Raw genomic sequence first — 27,968 nt, 5'->3', positions numbered from 1 at the left:
AGGAAAAACTAAGAATCGAAATATAGAAAATTCGATGAATCAAATATTCGGAGAATGGAAAATTCGAAAAATCAAAAATGGGGAAAAACGAAAAATCGAAAAATTCAAGAATCGAAATATAGAAAATTCGATTAAGCAAACATTAGAAAAAACGAAATTTCAGAAAATCGGAAAACTCAAAATTCGGAAAATCCAAGAATCGAAGCATAGAAAAATTGAAAAACCAGAAATTCTCAAATTTGATATTTTGAAAAAACGAAAATTCGAACGAAAAATTGAAAAGTCGAAAATTCGACGATCAACGAACTGAAAAATCGAGAAATGGAAAGAAAACTCGAAAAATTAAAAAATCGAAAAGTAAACAAATTGAAAAGTCTAAATACTCAAAAATTCAAAAACCGTCAAATCGAAAACTCGAAAAAACGAAATTTCGGAAAACGGAAAAATCGAAACAGAAGAATTCGAAAATTTGAAATATCAAAAAATTGAAAATTGACAAATCGAAGAGTCGAAAAATTTAAAAACCGAAAATTCGAATATTGAAAAAGCAGAAATTTTAAAATCTAAGAATGAAATCTAGAAAAAATTTGAAATAAGTATTGAAAAATCGAAAATTTTCAAATCAAAAATCTAAAAATTGAATTGAGGAAAAACTAAGAATCGAAATATAGAAAATTCGATGAATCAAAAATTCGGGAAATGGAAAATTCGAAGAATCAAAAATGGGAAAAAACGAAAAATCGAAAAATTCAAGAATCGAAATATAAAAAATTCGAAAATTCGATGAAGCAAATATCTGAAAAAATGAAATTTCAGAAAGTCGGAAAACTCAAAATTCGAAAAATCCAAGAATCGAAGTATAGAAAAATCGAAAAACCAGAAATTCTCAAATTTGATATTTTGAAAAAACGAAAAGTCGAAAATTCGAACGAAAAATTGAAAAGTCGAAAATTCGACAATCAACGAACTGAAAAATCGAGAAATGGAAAGAAAACTCGAAAAATTAAAAAATTGAAAAGTAAACAACAAATTGAAAAGTCTAAATACTCAAAAATGCAAAAACTGTCAAATCGAAAATTCGAAATATCAAAAAATTGAAAATTGATAAATCGAAGAGTCGAAAAATTTAAAATCGAAAAACGAAATCCAAAATTTCTGCAGTATTGAAAATTCGAGAAATCAAAAAGGAAACAAATTGAAAATTCCAACATCGAAAAATCGAAAATCTAAAAATCGTAAACGAAAGTTTCAAAGAATCGGATATTCTAAAACTAAAAATCGAAAAACCGAAATTCGAAAATTCGATAAATCAAATACATATTTGAAAAAACGAAATTTCAAAAATTCCGAAAATCCGAGAATCGAAGTATAGAAAAATCGAAAAACCAGTAATTCCCAAATTTGATATTTTGAAAAAAGAAAAATTCAAAAGTGGAAAATTCGACAATCGACGAACAGAAAAATCGAGAAATCGAAAAGTAAAACAATTGAAAATTCGAAAAACTGAAGAATTCAAAAATTGAAAAATCGAAAAATAAAAAAATTGAGAAGTCTAAAAACTGAAGAATGGAATCACTGGAAAATCGAAAAGTATTGAAAAAATCGAAAGTTCGAAAAGTAAGTGAATTGGAAAATTTCGAAAATTCCATGAATCAAGTATTCGAAAAAACAGAATTTCGAAAATTTAAAAATAAAAAAACCGAAAACTCGAGAAATCAAAAAGTCGAAAAGTACGCAACAAATTGAGAACTGTAAATACTCAAAAATGGAAAAATTGTAAAATCGAAAATTCGAAAAGTAATCCAAAAGAAAATATAGAAAAATCGAAATTTTGAGAAAACCGAAAATGCGATAATCTTAAAATCGAAAAACCGAAAAATGAAATCCAAAGAATCGAAAATTTTAAAGTCGAAATTCCGAAACATTGAAAAATCCAAGATTCGAAAAATAGAAAAGTTGAAAATTGAGAAACCAAAAAGGAAACAAATTGAAAATTCCAACATGAAAAAATCGAAATTTCAGAGCATTCGATTTTGCAGTTTCAAAATTAAATTGTAAAATGTTATCCAATTTGAATTTTGCTCCAAAAAAATACATGTCTGGGGTAAAATATCAATACGGATTCATAAATCACACATACAGGAAGACGTTATTTTGTTTGTTTTTTATAACATTTTGCGTTAAAATTCTAAAATAACATACTATACTAGTGTAATTTTCAGAAATTTTTGAAACTTGTATATCCAAAATGCAAATGAATTAAAAAAAAAATGAAAAAGTGTGAGTCAATGAAAATAGTGAATAAAATTACGCCTCGTCCAGACTCCTCATTACGTCGTTTCTTGAGTTAGCTGAACTCAGTTCCATATTACGTTGTCAATAATGTGTCGCAGACCGATAAACCAACGTACAAAATACACAAAACTTTCTATAGAGATACCGAAAAGCACAAATAACCCCGGATGAAAATTTGATTATTTCTTTTCCAATAATTAGATTGCTTCATCCTTGCTATAGCTCTTCTTAGTTTCGTAGTTTGTTTGTGTGCAGTTTACGAAGATACGTATTTCACTCGATTCCATCAAACTTTCCCATCGCTTCAGCAAAAACAACATCGGTTATATCGTAGTCAGTGGGTAATATTTAGCATTTGTCGTAATTTGCGTAAATTATCTTGTCAGAAGCAGAACCGTTTAGATTATCCCAAACATTAAAAATCAATTTTATCATCTTGTCTGCAGCGAAGTACCCATTCAATAAATTAAAAACAATTTAACGATCCCCGAAGCACTGATCGAGCCCACGCGCTATTTATTTTTAAAATTAACTACACGCATTCAAAAATCGATTCGGTGACGTGCAAACAACGTGCCAATTTGTAAACTAAGCTTGATAGGTCGCTTTAAAGTGGTGTTAATTGATCAAACACGCAATTTATAATTGACATCGTATTCAAGCCGTGCACAAGACTCACAAATGCATTGTGGATATTGGAGATTACTTGATAATCGTAATTGCTGTTCAATTAGTGAGAACGTGTTAACACTTCCGAAATTAATTTTTCGAATGTACACACCGTACATAATATTTACAGTTTACATTAAAAAAGGCCTGTATGGTTTTTTTTAAAGTGTTTACTTTTTCTTTTTAAAAATCATTGTGGAAGATGAAAATGATTTTTTTAAGAATTTCGAAAATTTTTGACAACTTTTTCAAAAGCAAAATTTTTCAATATGATAATTTTGACTAATCTTCGGCCTTTTTGGAGACTTAAAGACAAAGCGAAATTGAGGTTTTTAAAAAGTTGATTAAACATTTTCAAAAAATTCGACTTAAAAATGATTTTTTTTTAATATCTAGAGAATTGTCATTTTTCATTTTATCAATTCTGGAAATATTGTTGGAATTTTCGAAGAAATGAAGCCAAAAGTAACTTCTACAAGTTGAAATTTACTAGAAAATAAATTTGTCATTTTTTTCGAAGAGTGCTCGAAAAACAAAAAAAATGATGCTGGGTTCGAAAAATTTTGAGTTTTGAAAAACTGACTACAAATAAAAAAAAAATATGGGAAATACATTTCGACTAGCTGATTCGAAAAACATAACGTGTTGATGGTCTTGAACCAGCATTTTCGAAAAAATTTGGTGAAAATATGTTTTGGAATATCTCAAAAAATTTATTATCATTTTTCATTTCATCGATTCTGGAAATATTGCTGCAATTTTCGAAGAAATGAAACCGAAAATAATTTCCACAAGTCGAAATTCACAAGAAAATGTCTTTAGGTTTTTTCGACGGGTGTTCGAAAAATGTTAAAAAAATCGTAGAGGGTGAGTATTTTGAAAAGTTGACTAAAAACGTTTTTCAAAAAATTCTTAGAAATACATTAACGAGCTGATCCGAACATGACTGTTTTGGACCAAAATTTTTGAAAAATATCGTTTGAAAATGAAATTTTTTAAATGCATATTTCAAAAGCCAAAAAACGTTCAAAAAATTCTAGGAAATATATTTCGAAGGACTGATTTGAACACATAACATGTTGATAGTTTCGGACTAAAATTTTCGCAAAATAGGGTTTGATATCTCGAAATTTGAAAAACGGTCAACACTATAGAGTAACGACTATTTGAGATTTTCGAAAAGTTGCTTGAAAAATCTCAAAAAATTCTGGGAAATACATTTCAATCAGCTGCTTCGAAAAACAGCGTGTTGATGGCCCGGACCAAAATTTTCGAGAAATTGAATTTGAAAGTGGATTTTTTTTTTTAATATGTATCTCAAAAGCTCAAAAACGGTCAAAATATCCTCATAGTATTCTAGGAAATACATTTCGACTTGTTTGACGACAAACATAACGTGTTGATTGTTTCGGACTAAGATTTTCGAAAAATTCGGTTTGAAAATGAAATTTTCTAGATATCTCGAAACTTGACAAACGGTCAAAAAAATCATACCGGAGAGCATTGAATGTTTGAGATTTTTTCGAAAAGTTGTTTAAGACTTCTCAAAAAATTCTGAAAAATACATTTCGACGAGCTGATTCGAACACATAACGGTTGATGGTTTCGGACCAAGATTTTTGAAAAATTCGGTTTGAAAATAAAATTCTTTAAATATACGAGCTCAAAAAATGGTCAAAAAATTCCAGAAAATACATTTTGACGAGCTGATTCGAACACATAAGGAGTTGGCGGTTCCGAACCAAGATTTTCGAAAAATTCGGTTTGAAAATAAAATTCTTTAAACATATCAAAATCTCGAAAAGCAGCAAAAAAATCTGAGATTTTTGAAAAGTTGCCAAAAAATTCTGGGAAATACATTTCGACGGGCCGATTCGAAAGACAACGTGTTGATAGTTCTGAAGCAAGATTTTCGAAAATTCAATTTGAAAATGAATTTTTTTTAATACTTCGAAAACTCAAAACACGGTCAAAAATCTTTAAAAAATTCTTGGAAATACATTTTGACGAGATGATTCGAAAAACAATGTGCTGATAGTTCCAGGCAAAGATTTTGCAAAATTCGGTTTGAAAATGAAATTTTTTAGGTATCAAATTGAAAATTCGAGATTTTGAAAAATTGCCTAAAAATCCCCAAAAATTCTGGGAAATACATTTCAATCAGCTGATTCGAAAAACAGCGTGTTGATGACCCGGACCAAAATTTTCGAGAAATTGAATTTGAAAGTGGATTTTTTTTTAATATGTATCTCAAAAGCTCAAAAACGGTCAAAATATCCTCATAGTATTCTAGGAAATACATTTCGACTTGTTTGACGAAAAATATAACGTGTTGATTATTTCGGGCTAAGATTTTCGAAAAATTCGGTTTGAAAATAAAATTCTTTAAACATATCAAAATCTCGAAAGGCAGCAAAAAAATCTGAGATTTTTGAAAAGTTGCCAAAAAATTCTGGGAAATACATTTCGACGGGCCGATTCGAAAGACAACGTGTTGATAGTTCTGAAGCAAGATTTTCGAAAATTCAATTTGAAAATGAATTTTTTTAAATACTTCGAAAACTCAAAACACGGTCAAAAATCTTTAAAAAATTCTTGGAAATACATTTTGACGAGATGATTCGAAAAACAATGTGCTGATAGTTCCGGGCAAAGATTTTGCAAAATTCGGTTTGAAAATGAAATTTTTTAGGTATCAAATTGAAAATTCGAGATTTTGAAAAATTGCCTAAAAATCCTCAAAAATTCTGGGAAATACATTTCAATCAGCTGATTCGAAAAACAGCTTGTTGATGGCCCGGACCAAAATTTTCGAGAAATTGAATTTGAAAGTGGATTTTTTTTTTTAATGTATCTCAAATGCTCAAAAACGGTCAAAATATCCCATAGTATTCTAGGAAATACATTTCGACTTGTTTGACGAAAAACATAACGTGTTGATTGTTTCGGACTAAGATTTTCGAAAAATTCGGTTTGAAAATGAAATTTTCTAGATATCTCGAAACTTGACAAACGGTCAAAAAAATCATACCGGAGAGCATTGAATGTTTGAGATTTTTTCGAAAAGTTGTTTAAGAATTCTCAAAAAATTCTGAAAAATACATTTCGACGAGCTGATTCGAACACATAACGGTTGATGGTTTCGGACCAAGATTTTTGGAAAATTCGGTTTTAAAATAAAATTCTTTGAATATACCAGCTCAAAAAATGGTCAAAAAATTCCAGAAAATACATTTTGACGAGCTGATTCGAACACATAAGGAGTTGGCTGTTCCGAACCAAGATTTTCTAAGAATTCGGTTTGAAAATAAAATTCTTTAAACATATCAAAATCTCGAAAAGCAGCAAAAAAATCTGAGATTTTTGAAAAGTTGGCAAAAAATTCTGGGAAATACATTTCGACGGGCCAATTCGAAAGACAACGTGTTGATAGTTCTGGAGCAAGATTTTCGAAAATTCTATTTGAAAATGAATTTTTTTAAATACTTCGAAAACTCAAAACACGGTCAAAAATCTTTAAAAAATTCTTGGAAATACATTTTGACGAGATGATTCGAAAAACAATGTGCTGATAGTTCCGGGCAAAGATTTTGCAAAATTCGGTTTGAAAATGAAATTTTTTAGGTATCAAATTGAAAATTCGAGATTTTGAAAAATTACCTAAAAATCCTCAAAAATTCTGGGAAATACATTTCAATCAGCTGATTCGAAAAACAGCGTGTTGATGGCCCGGACCAAAATTTTCGAGAAATTGAATTCGAAAGTGGATTTTTTTTAATATGTATCTCAAAAGCTCAAAAACGGTCAAAATATCCTCATAGTATTCTAGGAAATACATTTCCGCTTGTTTGACGAAAAATATAACGTGTTGATTGTTTCGGACTAATATTTTCGAAAAATTCGGTTTGAAAATGAAATTTTCTAGATATCTCGAAACTTGACAAACGGTCAAAAAAATCATACCGGAGAGCATTGAATGTTTGAGATTTTTTCGAAAAGTTGCTTAAGGCCTCTCAAAAAATTTTGAGAAATACATTTCGACGAGATGATTCGAACACATAACGGTTGATGGTTTCGGACCAAGATTTTTGGAAAATTCGGTTTGAAAATACAATTCTTTAAATATACGAGCTTAAAAAATGCTCAAAAAATTCCAGAAAATACACTTTGACGAGCTGATTCGAACACATAAGGAGTTGGCTGTTCCGAACCAAGATTTTCTAAGAATTCGGTTTGAAAATAAAATTCTTTAAACATATCAAAATCTCGAAAGGCAGCAAAAAAATCTGAGATGTTTGAAAAGTTGCCAAAAAATTCTGGGAAATACATTTCGACGGGCCGATTCGAAAGACAACGTGTTGATAGCAAGATTTTCGAAAATTCAATTTGAAAATGAATTTTTTTAAATACTTCGAAAACTCAAAACACGGTCAAAAATCTTTAAAAAATTCTTGGAAATACATTTTGACGAGATAATTCGAAAAACAATGTGATAGTTCCGGGCCAAGATTTTGCAAAATTCGGTTTGAAAATGAAATTTTTTAGGTATCAAATTGAAAATTCGAGATTTTGAAAAATTGCCTAAAAATCCTCAAAAATTCTGGGAAATACATTTCAATCAGCTGATTCGAAAAACAGCGTGTTGATGGCCCGGACCAAAATTTTCGAGAAATTGAACTTGAAAGTGGATTTTTTTTAATATGTATCTCAAAAGCTCAAAAACGATCAAAATATCCTCATAGTATTCTAGGAAATACATTTCCACTTGTTTGACGAAAAATATAACGTGTTGATTGTTTCGGACTAATATTTTCGAAAAATTCGGTTTGAAAATGAAATTTTCTAGATATCTCGAAACTTGACAAACGGTCAAAAAAAGCATACCGGAGAGCATTGAATGTTTGAGATTTTTTCGAAAAGTTGCTTAAGAATTCTCAAAAAATTCTGAGAAATACATTTCGACGAGCTGATTCGAACACATAACGGTTGATGGTTTCGGACCAAGATTTTCGGAAAATTCGGTTTGAAAATACAATTCTTTAAATATACAAGCTCAAAAAATGGTCGAAAAATTCCAGAAAATACACTTTGACGAGCTGATTCGAACACATAAGGAGTTGGCGGCTCCGAACCAAGATTTTCGAAAAATTCGGTTTGAAAATAAAATTCTTTAAACATATCAAAATCTCGAAAGGCAGCAAAAAAATCTGAGATTTTTGAAAAGTTGACAAAAAAATCTGGGAAATACATTTCGACGGGCCGATTCGAAAAACAACGTGTTCTGTTCTGGAACAAGATTTTCGAAAATTCAATTTGAAAATGAATTTTTTTAAATATTTCGAAAGCTCAAAACACGGTCAAAAATCTTTAAAAAATTCTTGGAAATACATTTTGACGAGATGATTGGAAAACAATGTGCTGATAATTCCGGGCCAAGATTTCGCAAAATTCGGTTTGAAAATGAAATTTTTTAGGTATCTCGAAGCTTGAAACATTTCATGTGCGGTTGAAAATTGAAAATTTGAGATTTTGAAAAATTGCCTAAAAATCCTCAAAAATTCTGGGAAATACATTTCAATCAGCTGATTCGAAAAACAGCGTGTTGATGGCCCGGACCAAAATTTTCGAGAAATTGAATTTGAAAGTGGATTTTTTTTTTAATATGTATCTCAATAGCTCAAAAACGGTCGAAATATCCTCATAGTATTCTAGGAAATACATTTCGACTTGTTTGACGAAAAATATAACGTGATGATTGTTTCGGACTAAGATTTTCGAAAAATTCGGTTTGAAAATGAAATTTTCTAGATATCTCGAAACTTGACAAACGGTCAAAAAAATCATACCCGAGAGCATTGAATGTTTGAGATTTTTTCGAAAAGTTGTTTGAGAATTCTCAAAAAATTCTGAGAAATACATTTCGACGAGCTGATTCGAACACATAACGGTTGATGGTTTCGGACCAAGATTTTTGGAAAATTCGGTTTGAAAATACAATTCTTTAAATATACGAGCTCAAAAAATGGTCAAAAAATTCCAGAAAATACACTTTGACGAGCTGATTCGAACACATAAGGAGTTGGCGGTTCCGAACCAAGATTTTCGAAAAATTCGGTTTGAAAATAAAATTCTTTAAACATATCAAAATCTCGAAAAGCAGCAAAAAATCTGAGATTTTTGAAAAGTTGCCAAAAAATTCTGGGAAATACATTTCGTAATTTTTCGAATGTACACACCGTACATAATATTTACAGTTTACATTAAAAAAATAAATAAATAAAAAATGTTTTCGTAGGAACGGTGTATATAGCGACCGAAAACGCAGCCGGTAGTCCTCGTCCGATGAAAAAATGCTCAGTTATTGATGAAATTAGTAATTAAGGGTCAGAATCGCGTACTTGTAAAAAGTATGTAGGTTTAATTGTTTAAAATCACCTTTTGGTGTCGGTCCTTTGTACGTATTATCAGAAAAACGCCCTCGTGCGTGTTTTGTTTTTTTCATGGTTCAGCCCACCCTATTCGAACGAGTAACTCGACTCTTTACGACCACTAATTACTCGATAAACCTCCCACATAAAGCGCCAGACGAGTCTTGGTCTGTTGGCGACACTGCAATCAAATTACAAGATCGACCTAATTTCATCTCCTTTTTTCAGATAATCAAAGAAGAATCCGTGCAAACGACAGACAGTTCAATGCGCAATTCAAATATGCAGTAAGTAGTCGATTACAAAACCCTGCAAATTAATCGACACGTTTCGTCCGTTCCAGAGCAACTACATCAAGACCTCCAAGTATTCGGTATTGACGTTCCTGCCCTTGAACTTATTCGAGCAGTTCCAGCGTCTGGCGAACTTCTACTTCTTGTGCCTTCTCGTTTTGCAGATGATACCTGCGATCAGCAGTTTGACGCCTGTCACTACAATTTTGCCCTTAATGGGAGTGCTGGGACTCACTGCCATTAAAGATGCATACGATGATATCGTAAGTCGGGTAGAATTATTTATTGATGGGAGGCTGGACGTCGGGGTTTTACGTTGCAGCAACGTCACATCTCCGATTCTCAAGTCAACAATCGAAAGTCGCAGGCGGTACGCAGGGGTAAGCTCGTGCAGGAACGGTGGTCGGCCGTCCAGGTCGGCGACGTTATCCGGATGGACAATAATCAGTTTGTCGCTGCAGATGTTCTTCTATTGACCACCAGCGAACCGAATGGGTTGTGTTACATCGAGACGTCGGAGTTGGATGGGTAAGGAATGGGTGGGAAATATGGGGAGAATTGATTGTTGGATTAATTCGACGACACGCTGCTGCTCCTAATGACGCAAGAATGGGATGACGTGAGCGGCCTTGGTCTGCGTTCGAATTGTACCAGCGGCTTAATCAAATCACTAACTAGTCATTAGTAATAGTCGACGGCGGTTTCAAGGAGCGGAATTATGGGTCAAATGGGACGGTCGTGGTTAAAATGTTGCGAGAGGCGGGTTAAAGTTGAAAGTCGAGCTGTTTTTCTAATTTTTAGGTGGTTGTCCATTTTTTTCTTTCAGGTTTCTAATTTCCTATTTGTTTTTCAAAACGTGCAAACTTTTTAAGGTTGTGGTAAAATCGTTACAAAATTTTTTCGTTCATGCTCCCTGCAAAAATTTGATCATTTTACAATTTTCCCGAAGAATGTTCGTTAAATTTCATAAAATGACACTCCAGTATCTGTGATTTATGAACCCGTTTTGCGTTTTTACCCTAGATATACAGCGTGTTATTGAAAGGTACGTACAAAATAAAATCGGTAATTGGTCTCGAAGTATGGGTGCTAAATGTTAAAAAAAGTTCAGGTAAAAGTGTTTTCCTTTTAGAGATAAAAATTATTAAAATTTATGTCCAAATTCGTTGTACGCCTCTGATAAAAAGATCACCTTTCGTTTCTATAGCAACATTTAGTCTTGACAAAAGTTTTATTGTTACTGTTGCTAGGATATACTAAAATAAATTAATTTTACCTATTTATCCTTCAGTAGCGTCTAAAAAGGTTGAATAAGGGTTAATTTTCCCCTTATAATTTTGATAACACAAAATAAGTTTTTCCGACTTCCTAGACTTCGCGAAGAACTGTCCATTTTGTTGTACGTACCTTTCAATAACACCCTGTATAAACTTTAGGGGGGGGGGGGAAATCCAAATTGGATGACATTTTACAATTTAACTTTCAAATTGCAAACTCGAATGCTCTGGAATCATGCAAAACTTTCAAGGTTATAGGAAGGATTTTTAGATTTTTCGATAATTTTATTTCGATTTGTCCGTTTTTCGATGCTCGAATTTTTGGTTTTTCGATATTTCAAAATTTCAGTTTTTCGATTGTAAATTTTTCGAATATTTTTTGATTCGTCGGTTTTTCGAATTTCCATTTTTCTGTTTTTCGATTTTTCGAGGTCTCGATTTCGATTTTTCGACTTTCGAATTTTACATTTTTTACAATTTCCTCTATATTTCGATTTTTGAATTTTCAGAAACTCTGTTTTCGATTTTTAGATTTTCAAATTTTCAGTTTTTGGATTTTTCGACATTGGAATTTTCAATTGGTTTACTTTTTGATTTCTTGATTTTTAAACTTTTCGTGTTTTCCATTTTTCGCATTTTAGATTTTTCAGTTTTTCGAATTTTTGGTTTTCATTTTTCAGTTTTTCATTTACGATTTCCCGATATTTCGACTTTTCGATTTCTCGATTTTAAAATTTTCGAATTTTCGGTTTTCCAATTTTTCGAATTTTCGATTTTTCTATATTTTCATTCTTTTTGCCGATTTTTAAATTTTTCCGTTTTCCAATTATTCGAAATTTTTCTGTATATATTTTATTCTTGGATTTTTCGATTTTTAAATTTTTGGAATTTTCCGTTTTCCAATTTATCAAAATTCCAGTTTTTTGAGTATTTGATCCATTGAATTCTCAATTTTTTCCATGTTGTTTACTTTTCGAATTCTTAACTTTTCAATTTTTTGATTCCTCGAGTTTTCGATTTTTCAATTTTCGGTTTTTAGATTTTCGATTTTTCAGCTTTTCAATGCTTCCTTATCTCGATTCTTCGATTTTCCAGTGTTTTTAAACTTCAAATTTCTATTTTTCGAATTTTCGGTTCGATATTCTAATTTTCTAAATTTTTCTTTATTCGATTTTTCTTTTTTTCTATTCTTCAGTTTGTCGATTGTCGAATTTTCGACTTTTTCTATTTTTCGATATTAGAATTTAATTTGTTTACTTTTTGATTTCTCGATTTTCGTATTTTCGTTTTTTCTATTCTTCCAATTTTCTTTTTTCAATATTTGAATTTTCAACTTTTTTAAATTTCGATTTCTCGATTTTAAAATTTTTGGAAATTTCAGTTTTTCCTATTTTTCGAATTTTCAATTTTTCCATTCTCGAGACCTTTCATTTTGTTGTTTACTTCTCGACTTTTTGATGTCTCGAGTTTTCGGTTTTTACATTTTAAAATTTTGTGATTTTTTCAATTCATTTACTTTTCGAATTGTCGATTTTTCAAGATTTCAATAAATATGTACTTCGATATTTCGAGTCTCCGATTTTCCAGTGTTTTTAAACTTCAATTTTTTATTTTTCGAATTTTCGGTTCGATATTCTAATTTTCTATTTTTTTCTTTATTCGATTTTTCTATTTTTCTATTCTTCAGTTTGTCGATTGTCGAATTTTCGACTTTTTCTATTTTTCGAATTTTCGATATTAGAATTTAATTTGTTTACTTTTTGATTTCTCGATTTTCGTATTTTCGTTTTTTCTATTCTTCCAATTTTCTTTTTTCAATTTTTGAATTTTCAACTTTTTTAAACTTCGATTTCTCGATTTTTAAATTTTTGGAAATTTCAGTTTTTCCTATTTTTCGAAATTTCGGTTTTTCGATTTCTCAAGTTTTCGATTTTTCAATTTCTAGAATTTTCAATTTTTCCATTCTCGAGACCTTTCATTTTGTTGTTTACTTCTCGACTTTTTGATGTCTCGAGTTTTCGGTTTTTAGATTTTAAAATTTTCGATTTTTTCAATTCATTTACTTTTCGAATTGTCGATTTTTCAAGATTTCAATATATTTGAATTTTCAACTTATTTAAATTTCGATTTTTAAATTTTTCGACCTCCCGATTTGACAATTTTCGATTCCTCGATATTTAAAATTTTTGTTTTTCGATTTTTCTATATGTATTTTATTCTTGGATTTTGGATTTTTAAATTTTTGGAATTTTCCGTTTTCCAATTTTTCGAAATTTCAGTTTTTTGAGTATTTGATCCATCGAATTCTCTATTTTTTCCATGTTGTTTACTTTTCGAATTCTCGACTTTTCAGTTATTTTACTTTTCGGTTTTTCGAATTTTAGATTTTTCGATTTTTCCTTTCTTGAGTATTTAGGCTTTTCATTTTGTTTTTACTTCTCGATTTTTTATTTTCTCGAGTTTTCGGTTTTTAGATTTTCGATTTTTCAATTTATCAATGCTTCCTTATTTCTATTCTTCGATTTTCCAGTGTTTCCATTCTTCAGTTTTTAAACTTTAATTTTTTATTTTTCGAATTTTCGGTTTTTCGATATTCGAATTCTGTTTTTCTTTTATTCGATTTTTCAAATTTTCTATTCTTCAGTTTTTCGATTTTTCAATTGTTTTACTTTTCGATTTCCCGATTTTTCAGTTCGTCGATTGTCGAATTTTGGACTTTTAAATTTTTCGAATTTTCGATATTAGAATTTAACTTGTTTACTTTTTGATTTCCCGATTTTTAAACTTTTCGTGTTTTCCATTTTTCAAATTTTTGATTTTTCAGTGTTCTAATTTTTGGTGTTCTCTTTTCAGTAAAATTTTCGATTTCTCATATTTCGACTTTTCTTTTTTCTATATTTTCATTCTTGGATTTGTCGATTTTTAAATTTTTGAAAATTTCGGTTTTTCAAGTATTTTAATTCATATAATTTTCTTTTTTTTCCATTTTGTTTACTTTTCGATCTTTTGATTTCTCAAGTTTTCGATTTTTCAATTTTTCGGATTTTCCATTTTTCAATTTTTCCATTTCTGAGTATTTGGACTTTTCATTTTGTTGGTTACTTCTCGACTTTTCGTTTTTTAGATTTTCGATTTTTCAATTCATTTACTTTTCGAATTCTCGATTTTTCAAGATTTCGATACATATGTACTTCAATATTTCGATTCTTCTATTTTTTTTGATCCATCGAATTCTCTATTTTTCCATGTTGTTTACTTTTCGAATTCTCGAGTTTTCGGTTTTTAGATTTTCGATTTTTCAATTTATCAATGTTTCCTTATTTGTATTCTTCGATTTTCCAGTGTTTCCATTCTTCAGTTTTTAAACTTTAATTTTTTATTTTTCGAATTTTCGGTTTTTCGATATTCGAATTGTCTGTTGTTTTTTTATTCGATTTTTCAATTTTTCTATTCTTCAGTTTTTCGATTTTTCAATTGATTTACTTTTCGATTTCCAGATTTTTCAGTTCGTCAATTGATTTGGACTTTTAAATTTTTCTATTTTTCGAATTTTCGATATTAGAATTTAATTTGTTTACTTTTGGATTTTCCGATTTTTAAACTTTTCGAGTTTTCCATTTTTCAAATTTTAGATTTTCAGTGTTCAAATTTTTGTTTTTTTTTTTTTGATAAAATTTTCGATTTCTCGTATTTCGACTTTTCTTTTTTCTACATTTGAATTTTCAACTTTTTTAAATTTAGATTTCTCGATTTTTAAATTTTTCGACCTCCCGATTTGACAATTTTCGATTTCTCGATATTTAAAATTTTTGTTTTTCGATTTTTAGATTATCGAATTTTCGGTTTTTCAAATTTTCGATTTTTCTATATGTATTTTATTCTTGGATTTTGGATTTTTAAATTTTTGGAATTTTCCGTTTTCCAATTTTTCGAAATTTCAGTTTTTTGAGTATTTGATCCATCGAATTCTCTATTTTTTCCATGTTGTTTGCTTTTCGAATTCTCGACTTTCCAGTTATTTTACTTTTCGATTTTTCGGTTTTTCGAATTTTAGATTTTTCAATTTTTCCTTTCTTGAGTATTTAGACTTTTCATTTTGTTTTTACTTCTCGATTTTTTGATTTCTCGAGTTTTCGGTTTTTAGATTTTCGATTTTTCAATTTATCAATGCTTCCTTATTTGTATTCTTCGATTTTCCAATGTTTCCATTCTTCAGTTTTTAAACTTTAATTTTTTATTTTTCAATTTTTCTATTCTTCAGTTTTTCAATTTTTCAATTGTTTTACTTTTCAATTTCCCAATTTTTCAGTTCGTCGATGGTTGAATTTTGGACTTTTAAATTTTTCTATTTTTCGAATTTTCGATATTAGAATTTAATTTGTTTACTTTTTGATTTCCCGATTTTTAAACCTTTCGTGTTTTCCATTTTTCAAATTTTTGGTGCTCTCTTTTCAGTAAAATTTTCGATTTCTCATATTTCGACTTTTCTTTTTTCTATATTTGAATTTTCAACTTTTTTAAATTTCGATTTCTCGATTTTTAAATTATCCATTTTTCTATATCTTCATTCTTGGATTTGTCGATTTTTAAATTTTTGAAAATTTCCGTTTTCCATTTTTTCTAAATTTTGGTTTTTCAAGTTTAATTCATCGAATTTTCTGTTTTTTCCATTTTGTTTGCTTTTCGATCTTTTAATTTCTCAAGATTTCGATTTTTCATTTTGTTGGTTACATCTCGGCTTTCGGTTTTTAGATTTTTAATTTTTCAAAAGTTTTTTTCAATTCATTTACTTTTCGCATTCTAGATTTTTCAAGATTTTAATACATATGGACTTCAATATTTCGATTCTTCTATTTTCCTCTGTTTCCATTCTTCAGTTGTTAGACTTTTAAACTTTTTTTTAGATTTTCGATTTTTCGAAAGTTTTTTTCAATTCATTTATATTCAATGCATATGTACTTCAATATTTCGATTCTTCTATTTTCCTCTGTTTCCATTCTTCAGTTCTTTTTAAATTTTTTTATTTTTCGAATTTTCCGTTTTTCGATATTCGAATTTTCTAATTTTTAATTTGATTTTTCGATTTCTTGATTTTTCAGTTTGTCGGTTTTAGAACTTTGAATTTTTCAATTTGAGTTTTCGTTTTTTCAAAATTTCAAATTTCAGGTTTTTTGGCTTTTCTATTTAGCGAAATTGGAATTTTCAATTTATTTACGTTTTGATTTCTCGATTTTTCAATCTTCAAGTTTTCATTATTCGGTTTTTCGATTTTTAAATTTTCGATTTTTGAATTTTCGAGTATTTGATTCATCGAATTTTCTGTTTTTTGTTCCATTTTGTTTACTTTTCGAATTCTCCACTTTTCAATGGTTCTGTTCTTCACTTTCTCGATTTTTCAATTTTTCCATTCTTGAATATTTAGACCTTTCATTTTGAGTTTCGAAATCTTGATTTTCGAATTTTCGGTTTTCCGATTTCGAATTTCTTTTTAAATTCATTTTTTGAAATGCTCGATTTTTCAATATTTCGGGTCTTCGATTTTCCTATGTTGCCATTCTTTTTAGACTTTTTCAATTTTTTTTTATTTTTCGAATTTTCGGTTTTTCGATTTTCAAATCTTCAATTTGTTAATTCAATTTTTCGATTGTTTTACTTTTGGATTTCTTGATTTTTCAGTTTGTCGGTTTTCGAACTTTCAAATTTTCAATTTGAGTTTTCGTTTCTTCAAAATTTCAAATTTGAGAATTTTTTGTGTTTTTGATTTCGCGATATTGGAATTTTCAATTTGTTTACTTTTTGATTCCTCGATTTCTTAATTTTTCGTGTTTTCCATTTTTCGAATTTTAGATTTTTCATTCGTCGAACTTTATTATTCGGTTTATCGATTTTTAAATTTTCAATTTCTCGATCTCTGAACTTTCCGCTTTTTCGGTTTTTCAAATTTTTGATCTTTCTATATTTTCATTTTTCGAATTTTCTATTTTTTTCCCATCTTGTTTACTTTTCGATTTTTTGATTTCTCCAGTTTTCGGTTTTTAGATTTTTGAAATCTTGAATTTTCGAGTTTTCGCTTCTTGGATTTTTAAATTTTAGCGTCTTCGGCTTTCCTATTTTTCGAAATTTTTTTCCAATTCATTTATTTTTCAATACTTCGATGTTTCGTTTGTTCGATTTTCCAATGTTACTATTCTTCGAATTTTAAACTTCAATTTTTTATTTTTGGAATTTTCAATTGTTTTACTTTTCGAATTCTCGACTTTTGAATTTTTCTATTTTTCGAATTTTCAACGTTTTGTTTTTTCAAAATATCAAATTGGGAATTTTTGGTTTTTCGATTTTTTTTGTACTTCAATTTTTGGATTTTTCGAATTTTCGGTTTCCCAATTTTTTAAATTTCGTTTTTTCGAATTTTCGAACTTTTCACTTTTCGATTTCTCGATTTTAGATTTTTTAAATTTTTCGTTCTACAATTTTTCGGATTTTTAATCTTTTTACTTTCTGATTTCTCGATTTTTCAATTTTCGGTTTTTTGACTCTCCGGGAGATTTTTCTATATTTTCGATTTTCGAATTTTCGATTTTTAAATTTTCTATTTCTCGATATTTCAACTTTTCGTTTAATAATGTTCAATTTTTCAATATTCGAATTTAATTTTTATTTTTTTTTTTGTTATGTTTAATTTTCGAATTCTCGATTTTTCAATGTTTCTGTTTTTCACTTTCTCGACTTTTCATTTATTTTACTTTTTAATTTTTTTACAATTCATGTACTTTTCGAGTTCTCGATCTCTCGACTTTTCGTTTATTAATTTTCAGTTTTTCATTATTTGCTCTAATGGAAATGAACAATTAATTATTAAAAAAAAAAAACGCCTCATTTGTCAAAAACTAACGAGGGTATTTACCAGGGAGGTTATCTAAACATTGTTGACCAAATGACGTCAACAGGGCTCACAGTTTTATTGGTATACAAAATGAGTGCGCGACGAATATTTTATAAATAGTACAAAAGATGACAAAAGACAAAATAAATAAATCATTAAAGAAAAATGACTGTAGGATTGAGTGTATAAAAATATCACGTCTCAACAACGGTTCATTCATCAAATTATAATTCAATTCGAATCTGGGACGAATTTAATTTAAATATTGACGATTTAAATTAACAAAGCATCTGATACAAAATTAGGGGTTAATATATTATTATTGATTCGTGCTACCAGTTATTACTTAATTATTTAGATGCAAATTCTGTGACATTTACCAGAAAATCAAACCAAATTTTAAGTAGTTACTTAATACGGTCCTACCTTCGACAATTATAGTTTCTTAGTTCTTACAAGGACCATCAATTTGACTAGATCAGCACAGTTTTAGACACATTCTAGTGTTATTTATTTGAAAAAATATGATATCAAATGTAGGTCAATTATTAAAACAATATCACCTTCAAAAAAAAATGATAAAGGTAATTTTTTCAGAAACTATGAAATGTAATGGTTTCTATTGACCACGCCATTACGCAAACCCATTGTTCACACAAAACTATTTTTATTTATGTTCAATGGAAATTAATCCCATGAATATTGTATCAGATTAATTCCACAGCTATTTACATTATCTACCATGTTAATGAGTGAGAGAGAGAGAGATAGAGAGATTCCGTAAACTTGACTCAAAATTTGGTGTTTTACAGTGAAACAAATCTAAAATGCCGGCAATGTCTGATGGAGACGGCCGTCATGGGCCAAGACGACGTCCTCTTGGGCGAGTTCGACGGCGAAATCGTCTGCGAAACGCCCAACAACCTGTTGAACAAGTTCGATGGTAATCTCACGTGGAAGAACAAGAGCTACTCATTAGACAACGATAAAATTATCTTGAGAGGCTGCGTTCTACGAAACACCCAATGGTGTTACGGTCTGGTTGTATTCGCCGGCAAAGATACGAAACTGATGCAAAACAGTGGCAAGAGCAAGTTCAAACGCACTAGTATAGATAGACTTCTTAACTTCTTAATTATAGGGGTAAAGAAACATATATAGATGTATATATAGTGTTTAACGCAGATGCTGGTCCCTTGCTGTATAAAAGAACCAGCATTTATGTTTAACACTCTAACACCCACTGACTGTGCTCTCCTTGCAGATAGTATTTTTTTTATTGTCCATGTGCCTTTTCTGCATGGTGGCATGTGGTATATGGGAGTCCTTGGTCGGACAATACTTTAAAGACTTCCTCCCGTGGGACACGCTAGTGCCTTCGGAGCCGTTAGGTGGCGCCACCATCATAGCACTCTTGGTGTTTTTCTCGTACGCCATCGTCCTCAACACCGTGGTACCGATCTCGCTGTACGTCTCCGTCGAGGTGATCCGCTTCGTCCAGAGCTTCTTGATCAACTGGGACGAGCAGATGTACTACGACACGACCCACGCGGCGGCGCGCACCACCACCCTCAACGAGGAGCTCGGCCAGATCGAGTACATCTTCTCCGACAAGACCGGAACCCTCACCCAGAACATCATGACCTTCAACAAGTGCTCGATAATGGGCAACTCGTACGGCGACGTGATCGACGCGCGCACCGGCGAGGTGATCGAGGTGACGGAAGAGACCGAGTCGCTGGACTTCTCGTTCAACCCGAACTACGAGCCGGAGTTCCGATTCTTCGACAAGAACCTGCTGGAGGCGGTGCAGCGGCGGGACGCGGACACTTTCAATTTTTTTCGATTGTTGGCGCTGTGCCACACGGTCATGTCGGAGGACAAGGACGGCAAGCTGGAGTACCAGGCGCAGTCGCCGGACGAGGCGGCGCTGGTCTCGGCGGCGAGGAATTTCGGGTTCGTGTTCAAGGAGCGCTCGCCGAACAGCATCACGATCGAGGTGATGGGACAGAAGGAGGTGTACGAGTTGTTGTGTATATTAGATTTTAATAATGTGAGGAAAAGGATGTCTGTGATCTTGAGGAGGGAGGGGGTGCTGAGGCTGTACTGCAAGGGGGCGGATAACGTCATCTACGAGAGGCTGCAGAGCGGCAGCGAGGACATCAAGCATCGGACGCAGGAACATTTGAACGTAAGTATTGGGATTAAACCAGTTCGAAAATGATGTACCTGGGGCGCCACCAAGTTATCAAATTCCGCTTGGCCACCCAAAATGCGTAGTTTTCCTTTGCCGAAACCTTAAAAACCACCATATGCGAGTAACATTTTGTAGGTGTACGGTTTTTCCAAGCAAATAAGAGTCTCGCAGGTGTCCGATTCCTCCAAGGAATATCTAAATGCAGCGATAGCACGAAGTTTCAGTGTAGTAGGTGCACAGTTCCTCTACTCGTACGTGTCCAATTCCTCCAGGAAACTTCATTTCCATTTTTTATTATGGTAAATGTATATAATTCATCCTAGAAATTCCACATACAGTCGCCACATGGGTTTTAAATACAGTGGATGTCAATTTTTTCACACAAATCGAATTTCAAACTTGTCCAATGCGTCTAGAAAACCACCACACTGCCATCCCTCAGATAGAATGTCGCAGTTGACCAATTCCTCCAGGAAATATCCACACCCAATGATCACGCATTTAGTAGGTATACGATTTTTCAAATGAAATGAAATGTTCAATTCCTCCAGGAAATGCAGTCCTGTCTTAACTTAATTCGTCAAAAAAAATCTCCATAGGAAATGGTTTCATGTTGTAGGTATCCAATTCCTCCAGGAAAATCCACATGTAGTAATCATGCATTTAATTATAAAATTCCTCCAGAAAACATCAGTCATCAGGTCACTTTTTAAATTTATAAGGATAAAACCCACCACTCTCAACGTCATAGTTATCCAATTCCTCCGGGAAATCTCACTGACACAGGATTCAAGTATAGTATGGGTAAATTTTTTCACGCAAAAAAAATGTAGGAGTCTTCACTAATAAAAAAAAAACATGAGAAATAGTTTCGTGTTGTAGGTGTCCAACTCCTCCAAGAAATGTCCACATTTAGTGATAACATTTTTAATAACTGCAAAATTGCAATACTCGCTAAGATAAAACTGATTTTGGCAAATGACATATCCTCGAAGAAAATGGAGGGCGGGTGGGTGGGGCTAGTTCCTGCTACGATAAGAGTTACTTTGGCAGATGAGACACACTTTAAGAAACGAGAGGGGGGGTGGGCGGGGCTAGTACTGCTAAGATGAAACTGATTTTGAGAAATGAGATACCCTCTAAGAAAAGCGAGGGTGGGTGGGTGGGGCTAGTACCTGTTAAAATAAGACTGATTTTAACAAATGACATTCTCTAAGATATTTAATTAAATTATTATAAGAAAAGACACTCCAAAGCACTTTTAAAAGAAACACAAAATTGATTTACATTTTCCAAAAAACAAACGGAGTCCCAAAATTAACTCAAAAATAGGTCATATCAGTACTTTTCCAAATTCAGAACACCAATGTCCCCAAAATTGTTTTAAATACTTTGCAAAAGAAATTCCATGGGCTCCCAAAATAATACACCATGGGTACTCGAGTCTCGCGATTAAAAAAAAATACTGTGTCTTATTAATTCGTGGAAAAAATGTCCGTGAGAGGTGTTTTCATATTGTATGTATCTGTTACAGCTAATATCCGAAATACGTTATTATGCATAATAACTAGACACTTTAGGAATTATGCATAATAACTAAACTTGTCAGTTATTATGCATAATAACCGGAAAGATTAGGAATTATGCGTAATAACTGAAACTTTCAGTAAATGGGTTTTAAATTATATAAAATAACATAGTCCTACACATGTAGTTTACGACTCCGAATTGAGTTTTTACCCGAAACGTCCAGATTTTTGGAAAAAAAATCAAAAATATAAAGCAACATTTTGCAATTAAATTTTACATCTGCAAAACCGAATGCTTTGAAATCTTGCAGATGGTTTACAGTTATGATAAGCATGGTAAATTTTTAGTCAAAATATATTTACTTGTCCCCTCCAAAAAATTGATGACGTCAGCTCAAAAGTTTGCCAAATAAATCCTATCTAAAATGTACAAACTATGAAGAGTCTGTACTTGTGGTTTATCATTCCATTCATATTTTTTTGATTTGCATATACAGGGTGACTCAAAAAATTAATGAATGCGTGAATTTATTTTATTGATTTAATCAGGAACTACAAAACAGAATACCTTAAAATCTTGAAGATATTTTAAAGTTATCATAGGCATTGTAAATTTTGCTGAATAAATCCTATTTCAAATGTGCAAAATATGATGAAACTGTATTTGTGATTTATCATTCCATTCATATTTTTTGGATTTGCATATACAAGGTGAATCTAAAAAATTAATGAGTGGGTGAATTTATTTTATTAATTAAACCGATTATTTTGAAATTTTGGAGATGTTTTAAATTTATCATAAGTATGGTAAGATTTTTAATCAAAATATATTTGCTTTCTAAAGTTGATGACGTCACCTTAAAATTTAACCGAACAAATCCTATCCTAAATGTGTAACGAATGATGACTCTATACTTGTGATTTATCACTGCATTAATATTTTTTAGATTTGCTTATACGGGGTGTCTCAATCAATTAATTTTATGGATTAAATCAAGAATTACAAAACTGAATACTTTGAAATACTACATACTTGGCAAATTATTATTAATCAAAATAAATCTGTTTAATTCCCCCACAAAATTGATGACGTTATCTCAAAATTTTGCCGAATAAATTCTACCCAAAATTATGTCGATTGTAGCTTACTAGATAATTGTTTCCATCCTCTGTTTTGAGGGGACGAACTCATTCAAATCAAACTAATTTCTACGTGACATTTTTTCGATGCATAAACATAAACACTTTCAAGTTGTTTTTCTTATCAAGGATAACCTAAGGACGTTCAGTAATGGAGTCCATTGGGCAATTTGTTACTTTCAAATTTTCTCGACATTTCATAACCCTTAGACAAGGCCGTAGCTAGGGGGAGGTTAGGGGATGCTCCCCTAGATCTAGACAAGTTATAATTAACCAAATGTGAATTACAGCATCCAAAAACCGAATAAAATGTAGTGTTTTATTCAATAAACGGAAATCAGAGCAATAAAAAAGTCTGGTCCCTCGGCATTGTTATCCGGTTATTCCAATTCGTGGAAAACATGTTTTAGTTTAGTTTATGTTTCACCGTCACGTCTACAGGTTGATAAGTGTTATGGTTATTTGTCTTAAATTACAAGTACTATACAGGATGTTCCTTTTATCTGTTCACGCCTGACAATTTTTGTATAGGCGACATATTATACACCCCAGAGACGACTTCGTTTTTTAATAAGCAATCATAGGAATCACAAAAAAAATGACAAAGATGTCAATGGCAAATAATGATAAAATTGAAAAAAATAATACTTACTCAATTTTTATTTTAAAATGTCCCGCTACCAAAATGTAATACGAAAAAAACATAATAGGCATGCAGTCGTCACGTTTCCGACAGCGAGGGAAGTACTGTCTAAACTCTTTAGACCAATTTTTTTTTTAAATCAACTGTACATGTGATATGTAGGGGAAAGCGAGGCAGGGTGGGTAGCTTTTTTGAAAATATTATGCATAATTCCTGTTCCTCTATTAGTTATTATCAGTATTGCCTAAACGTTTGCGTTATTATGCATAATAATTGAAAATTTCAGTTATTACGCATAATTCCTAATCTTTCCGGTTATTATGCATAATAACTGACAAGTTTAGTTATTACGCATAATTCCTAAAATATCTAGTTATTATGCATAATAACGGATTTCGGATATTAGCTGTAACATATCCAATTCCTCCAAGAAATATCCACGTAGAGTAATCACGCATTTAATATGTGCCAAATTTCTCCAAGAAAAATCACACAGTCATCACTTATTAAAATAATACGAATAAAATTCCACCACTCAGAATGTCACAGTTGTCCAATTCCTCCAGGAAATACCACTGACACAAGATTTAAGCATAATATGTGTAAATTTTTTCACGCAAACAAAATGTAAGAGTCTTGGTTCGTCAAAAAAAAAAAAAATAAGTGGTTCCATGTTGTAGGTGTCCAACTCCTCCAAGAAATAATCACATGTAGTGATCACATTTTTAATAATAAAGTCACACAGAGTCATCACGCCACTGTTAAGTTAATAATAGTAAAATTCCACCACTCAGAATGTCGTAGTTGTCCAGTTCTTCTAGGAAATACCACTGACACAAGATTAAAGCATAGTAGGTATATGTCAATTTTTTCACACAAACAAAATACCTAGTGTTTGGAAAATGGCGGATTAACTCTTCGGTACGTTATGTACGGGCGTCCAAAAAAAATAAAAAAAATCTTTATGATGTAGATTAGGAAAAAACATAATTTTATCAAAGTAAAATTGGCAACACTGCACGCACCTGATTTTGGCAAATGACATACCCTCTAAGAAAATAGAGCGCTTGTGGGCGGCGCTAGTAACTGCTAAACTCAGTCTTATCTTAGCAGGTACTAGCCCCGCCCACCCACCCTCTCTTTTCTTAGAGGATCTCTCATTAGTCTAAATCAGTCCTATCTTGGCAGCTACTAGCCCCGCCCACCCACCCTCTCTTTTTTAGAGGGTATGTCATTTACCAAAATCAGTCTTATCTTGACAGCCACTAGCCCCGCCCACCCACTCTCTCTTAAATTCTTTTGGGGTCAAATTGGTCTTAACTCGTCAAAAAAAAAAACGTGAGAAATAATTTCATGTTGTGGGTGTCCAACTCCTCCAAGAAATGTGCATATTTAGTGATAACATTTTTAATAATTGCAAAATTCAACCAAAGAAAGTCACACAAAGTCATCACACCACTTTTAAGTCAATAAAAGTACAATTCTAGCACTCAGAATGTTGAAAATGTTCAAAATTTCTGCATATAAGTAAACTCGTAATATTTTGATCATTTTTTGTTGAAAAATTAATCAGTACTCGCTAAGATAAAACTGACTTTGACAGGTGACATACCCTCTTAGAAAAGAGAGGGTGGGTGGGCGGGCCTAGTAGCTGCCATGATAAAACTGACTTTGGCAAATGAGACACCTTCTAAGAGAAGGTAGGTGGGCAGAGCTAGTACCCGTTAGGACTGATTTTGGCAAATGACATATCCTCGAAGAAAATAGAGGGCGGGTGGGTGGGGCTAGTTCCTGCTACGATAAGAGTTATTTTGGCAGATGAGATACACTTTAAGAAACGAGAGGGTAGGTGGGCGGGGCCAGTTCCTGCTACGATAAGAATTATTTTGGTAGATGAGATACACTTTAAGAAACGAGAGGGTGGGTGGGTGGGGCTAGTACCTGTTAAAATAAGACTGATTTTAACAAATGACATATTCTCTAAAAAATTTAATTAAATTATTATAAGAAAAGACACTAGAGGCTCCAAAGCACTTTCAGAAACACAAGATTACTTTACATTTTCCAAAAAACAAAATTAACTCAAAAATAAATTCAGAACACCAATGTCCCCCAAAATTGTTTTAAATACTTTGCAAAAGAAACTCCATGGGCTCCCAAAATAATACACCATGGGTACTCGAGTCTCGTGATTAAAAAAAATACTGTGTCTTATTAATTCGTGGAAAAAGTCTCCGTGAGAGGTGTTTTCATATTGTATGTATCCAATTCCTCCAAGAAAAATCACACAGTCATCACACCACTTATCAAAATAATACGAATAAAATTCCACCACTCAGAATGTCACAGTTGTCCAATTCCTCCAGGAAATACCACTGACACAAGATTGTAAATTTTTTCACGCAAACAAAATGTAGGAGCCTTAGTTTGTCAAAAAAATAATAATAAGAAGTGGTTCCATGTTGTAGGTGTCAAACTCCTCCAATAATCACATGTAGTGATCACATTTTTAATAATTAAGTCACACAGAGTCATCACGCCACTGTTAAGTTAATAATAGTAAAATTCCACCACTCAAAATGTCGTAGTTGTCCAGTTCTTCCAGGAAATACCACTGACACAAGATTAAAGCATAGTATATGTCAATTTTTTCACACAAACACAATACCGAGTGTCTGGAAAATGGCGGATTAACTCTTCGGTACGTTATGTACGGGCGTCCCAAAAAAATAAAAAAAATCTTCATGATGTAGATTAGGAAAAAACATAATTTTAGCAAAGTAAAATTGGCAACACTGTATTCACTTGATTTTGGCAAATGACATACCCTCTAAGAAAATAGAGCGCTTGTGGGCGGGGCTAGTAACTGTTAAACTCAGTCTTATCTTAGCAGGTACTAGCCCCGTCCACCCACCCTCTCTTTTCTTAGAGGGTCTCTCATTAGTCCAAATCAGTTCTATCTTGGCAGCTACTAGCCCCGCCCACTCACCCTCTCTTTTTTAGAGGGTATGTCATTTACCAAAATCAGTCTTATCTTGACAGCCACTAGCCCCGCCCACCCACCCTCTCTTAAATTCTTTTGGGGTCAAATTGGTCTTAACTCGTCAAAAAAAAACATGAGAAATAATTTCATGTTGTGTGTGTCCAACTCCTGCAAGAAATGTCCACATTTAGTGATAATATTTTTAATAATTGCAACATTCATCCAAGGAAAGTCACACAGTCATCACACCACTTTTAAGTCAATAAAAGTACGATTCGACCACTTAAAATGTTGAAAATGTTCAAAATTTCTGCATATAAGTAAACTCGTAATGTTTTGATCATTTTTTGTAAAAGTTAATCAGTACTCGCTAAGATAAAACTGGTTTTGTCAGATGACATACCCTCTTAGAAAAGAGAAGGTGGGTGGGCGGGTAGCTGCCAAGATAAGACTGATTTTGGCAAATTATGTCGTCTAACAGGAGAGAGGGTGGGTGGGCGGGGCTAGTAGCTCCTAAGATAGACTGATTTTGGCTAATGAGACACCTTCTAAGAGAAGGTAGGTGGGCGGAGCTAGTACCTGTTAGGACTGATTTTGGCAAATGACGTATCCTCGAAGAAAATAGAGGGCGGGTGGGTGGGGCTAGTTCCTGCTACAATAAAAGTTATTTTGGCAGATGAGATACACTTTAAGAAACGAGAGGGTGGGTGGGCGGGGCTTGTATCTGCTAAGATAAAACTGATTTTGACAAATGAGATACCCTCTAAGAAAAGAGAGGATGGGTGGGTGGGGCTAGTACCTGTTAAACTAAGACTGATTTTAACAAATGACATATTCTCTAAGAAATTTAATTAAGTTATTATAAGAAAAGACACTAGAGGCTCCAAAGCACTTTCAAAAGAAACACAAGATTACTTTACATTTTCCAAAAAACAAACGGAGTCCCAAAATTAACTCAAAAATAGGTCATATCAGTACTTTTCCAAATTCAGAACACCAATGTCCCCCAAAATTGTTTTAAATACTTTGCAAAAGAAATTCCATGGGCTCCCAAAATAATACACCATGGGTACTCGAGTCTCGTGATTAAAAAAAAATACTGTCTTATTAATTCGTGGAAAAAATCTCCGTGAGAGGTGTTTTCATATTGTATGTATCCAATTCGTCCAAGAAAAATCACACAGTCATCACACCACTTATTAAAATAATACGAATAAAATTCCACCACTCAGAATGTCACAGTTGTCCAATTCCTCCAGGAAATACCACTGACACAAGATTTAAGCATAATATGTGTAAATTTTTTGTAGGAGTCTTGGTTCGTCAAAAAAAAACAATGAGAAGTGGTTCCATGTTGTAGGTGTCCAACTCCTCCAAGAAATAATCACATGTAGTGATCACATTTTTAATAATAAAGTCACACAGAGTCATCACGCCACTGTTAAAGTTAATAATAGTAAAATTCCACCACTCAGAATGTCGTAGTTGTCCAGTTCTTCCAGGAAATACCACTGACACAAGATTAAAGCATAGTATATGTCATTTTTTTTCACACAAACAAAACAGGGACTCATCAAATTCAATATATCAAATGTTAATGTTGAGACAAAAATGTAATAATAAATAAAACA

The 27,968-nt window shown here is 31.9% G+C and overlaps 1 protein-coding gene across 5 annotated transcripts in view; it reads left to right on the top strand.

Moving 5' to 3' along the window:
- The window catches only part of LOC135125173 (probable phospholipid-transporting ATPase IM), a 90,008-nt gene that overhangs the window by 49,698 nt on the left and 12,342 nt on the right, over positions 1-27,968 (top strand). For all 5 annotated transcript variants that reach the window (XM_064050554.1, XM_064050555.1, XM_064050553.1 and 2 more), the window contains 5 exons: positions 9,621-9,679; positions 9,736-9,948; positions 10,008-10,213; positions 18,658-18,988; positions 19,110-20,036. In XM_064050554.1, coding sequence (XP_063906624.1) covers positions 9,621-9,679; positions 9,736-9,948; positions 10,008-10,213; positions 18,658-18,988; positions 19,110-20,036 — 1,736 coding nt within the window. The remainder of the gene's footprint in view (positions 1-9,620; positions 9,680-9,735; positions 9,949-10,007; positions 10,214-18,657; positions 18,989-19,109; positions 20,037-27,968) is intronic.

This window comes from Zophobas morio, unplaced genomic scaffold (genome assembly GCF_036711695.1).
Source record: "Zophobas morio isolate AGI-343-1 ecotype UQ-CSIRO unplaced genomic scaffold, CSIRO_AGI_Zmor_V1 ptg000008l, whole genome shotgun sequence".
NCBI classification, from domain to species: Eukaryota; Metazoa; Arthropoda; class Insecta; order Coleoptera; family Tenebrionidae; genus Zophobas; species Zophobas morio.
The sequence above is the reverse complement of the archived record's forward strand: the minus strand, read 5'-3'. Positions and strand labels throughout refer to the sequence as shown.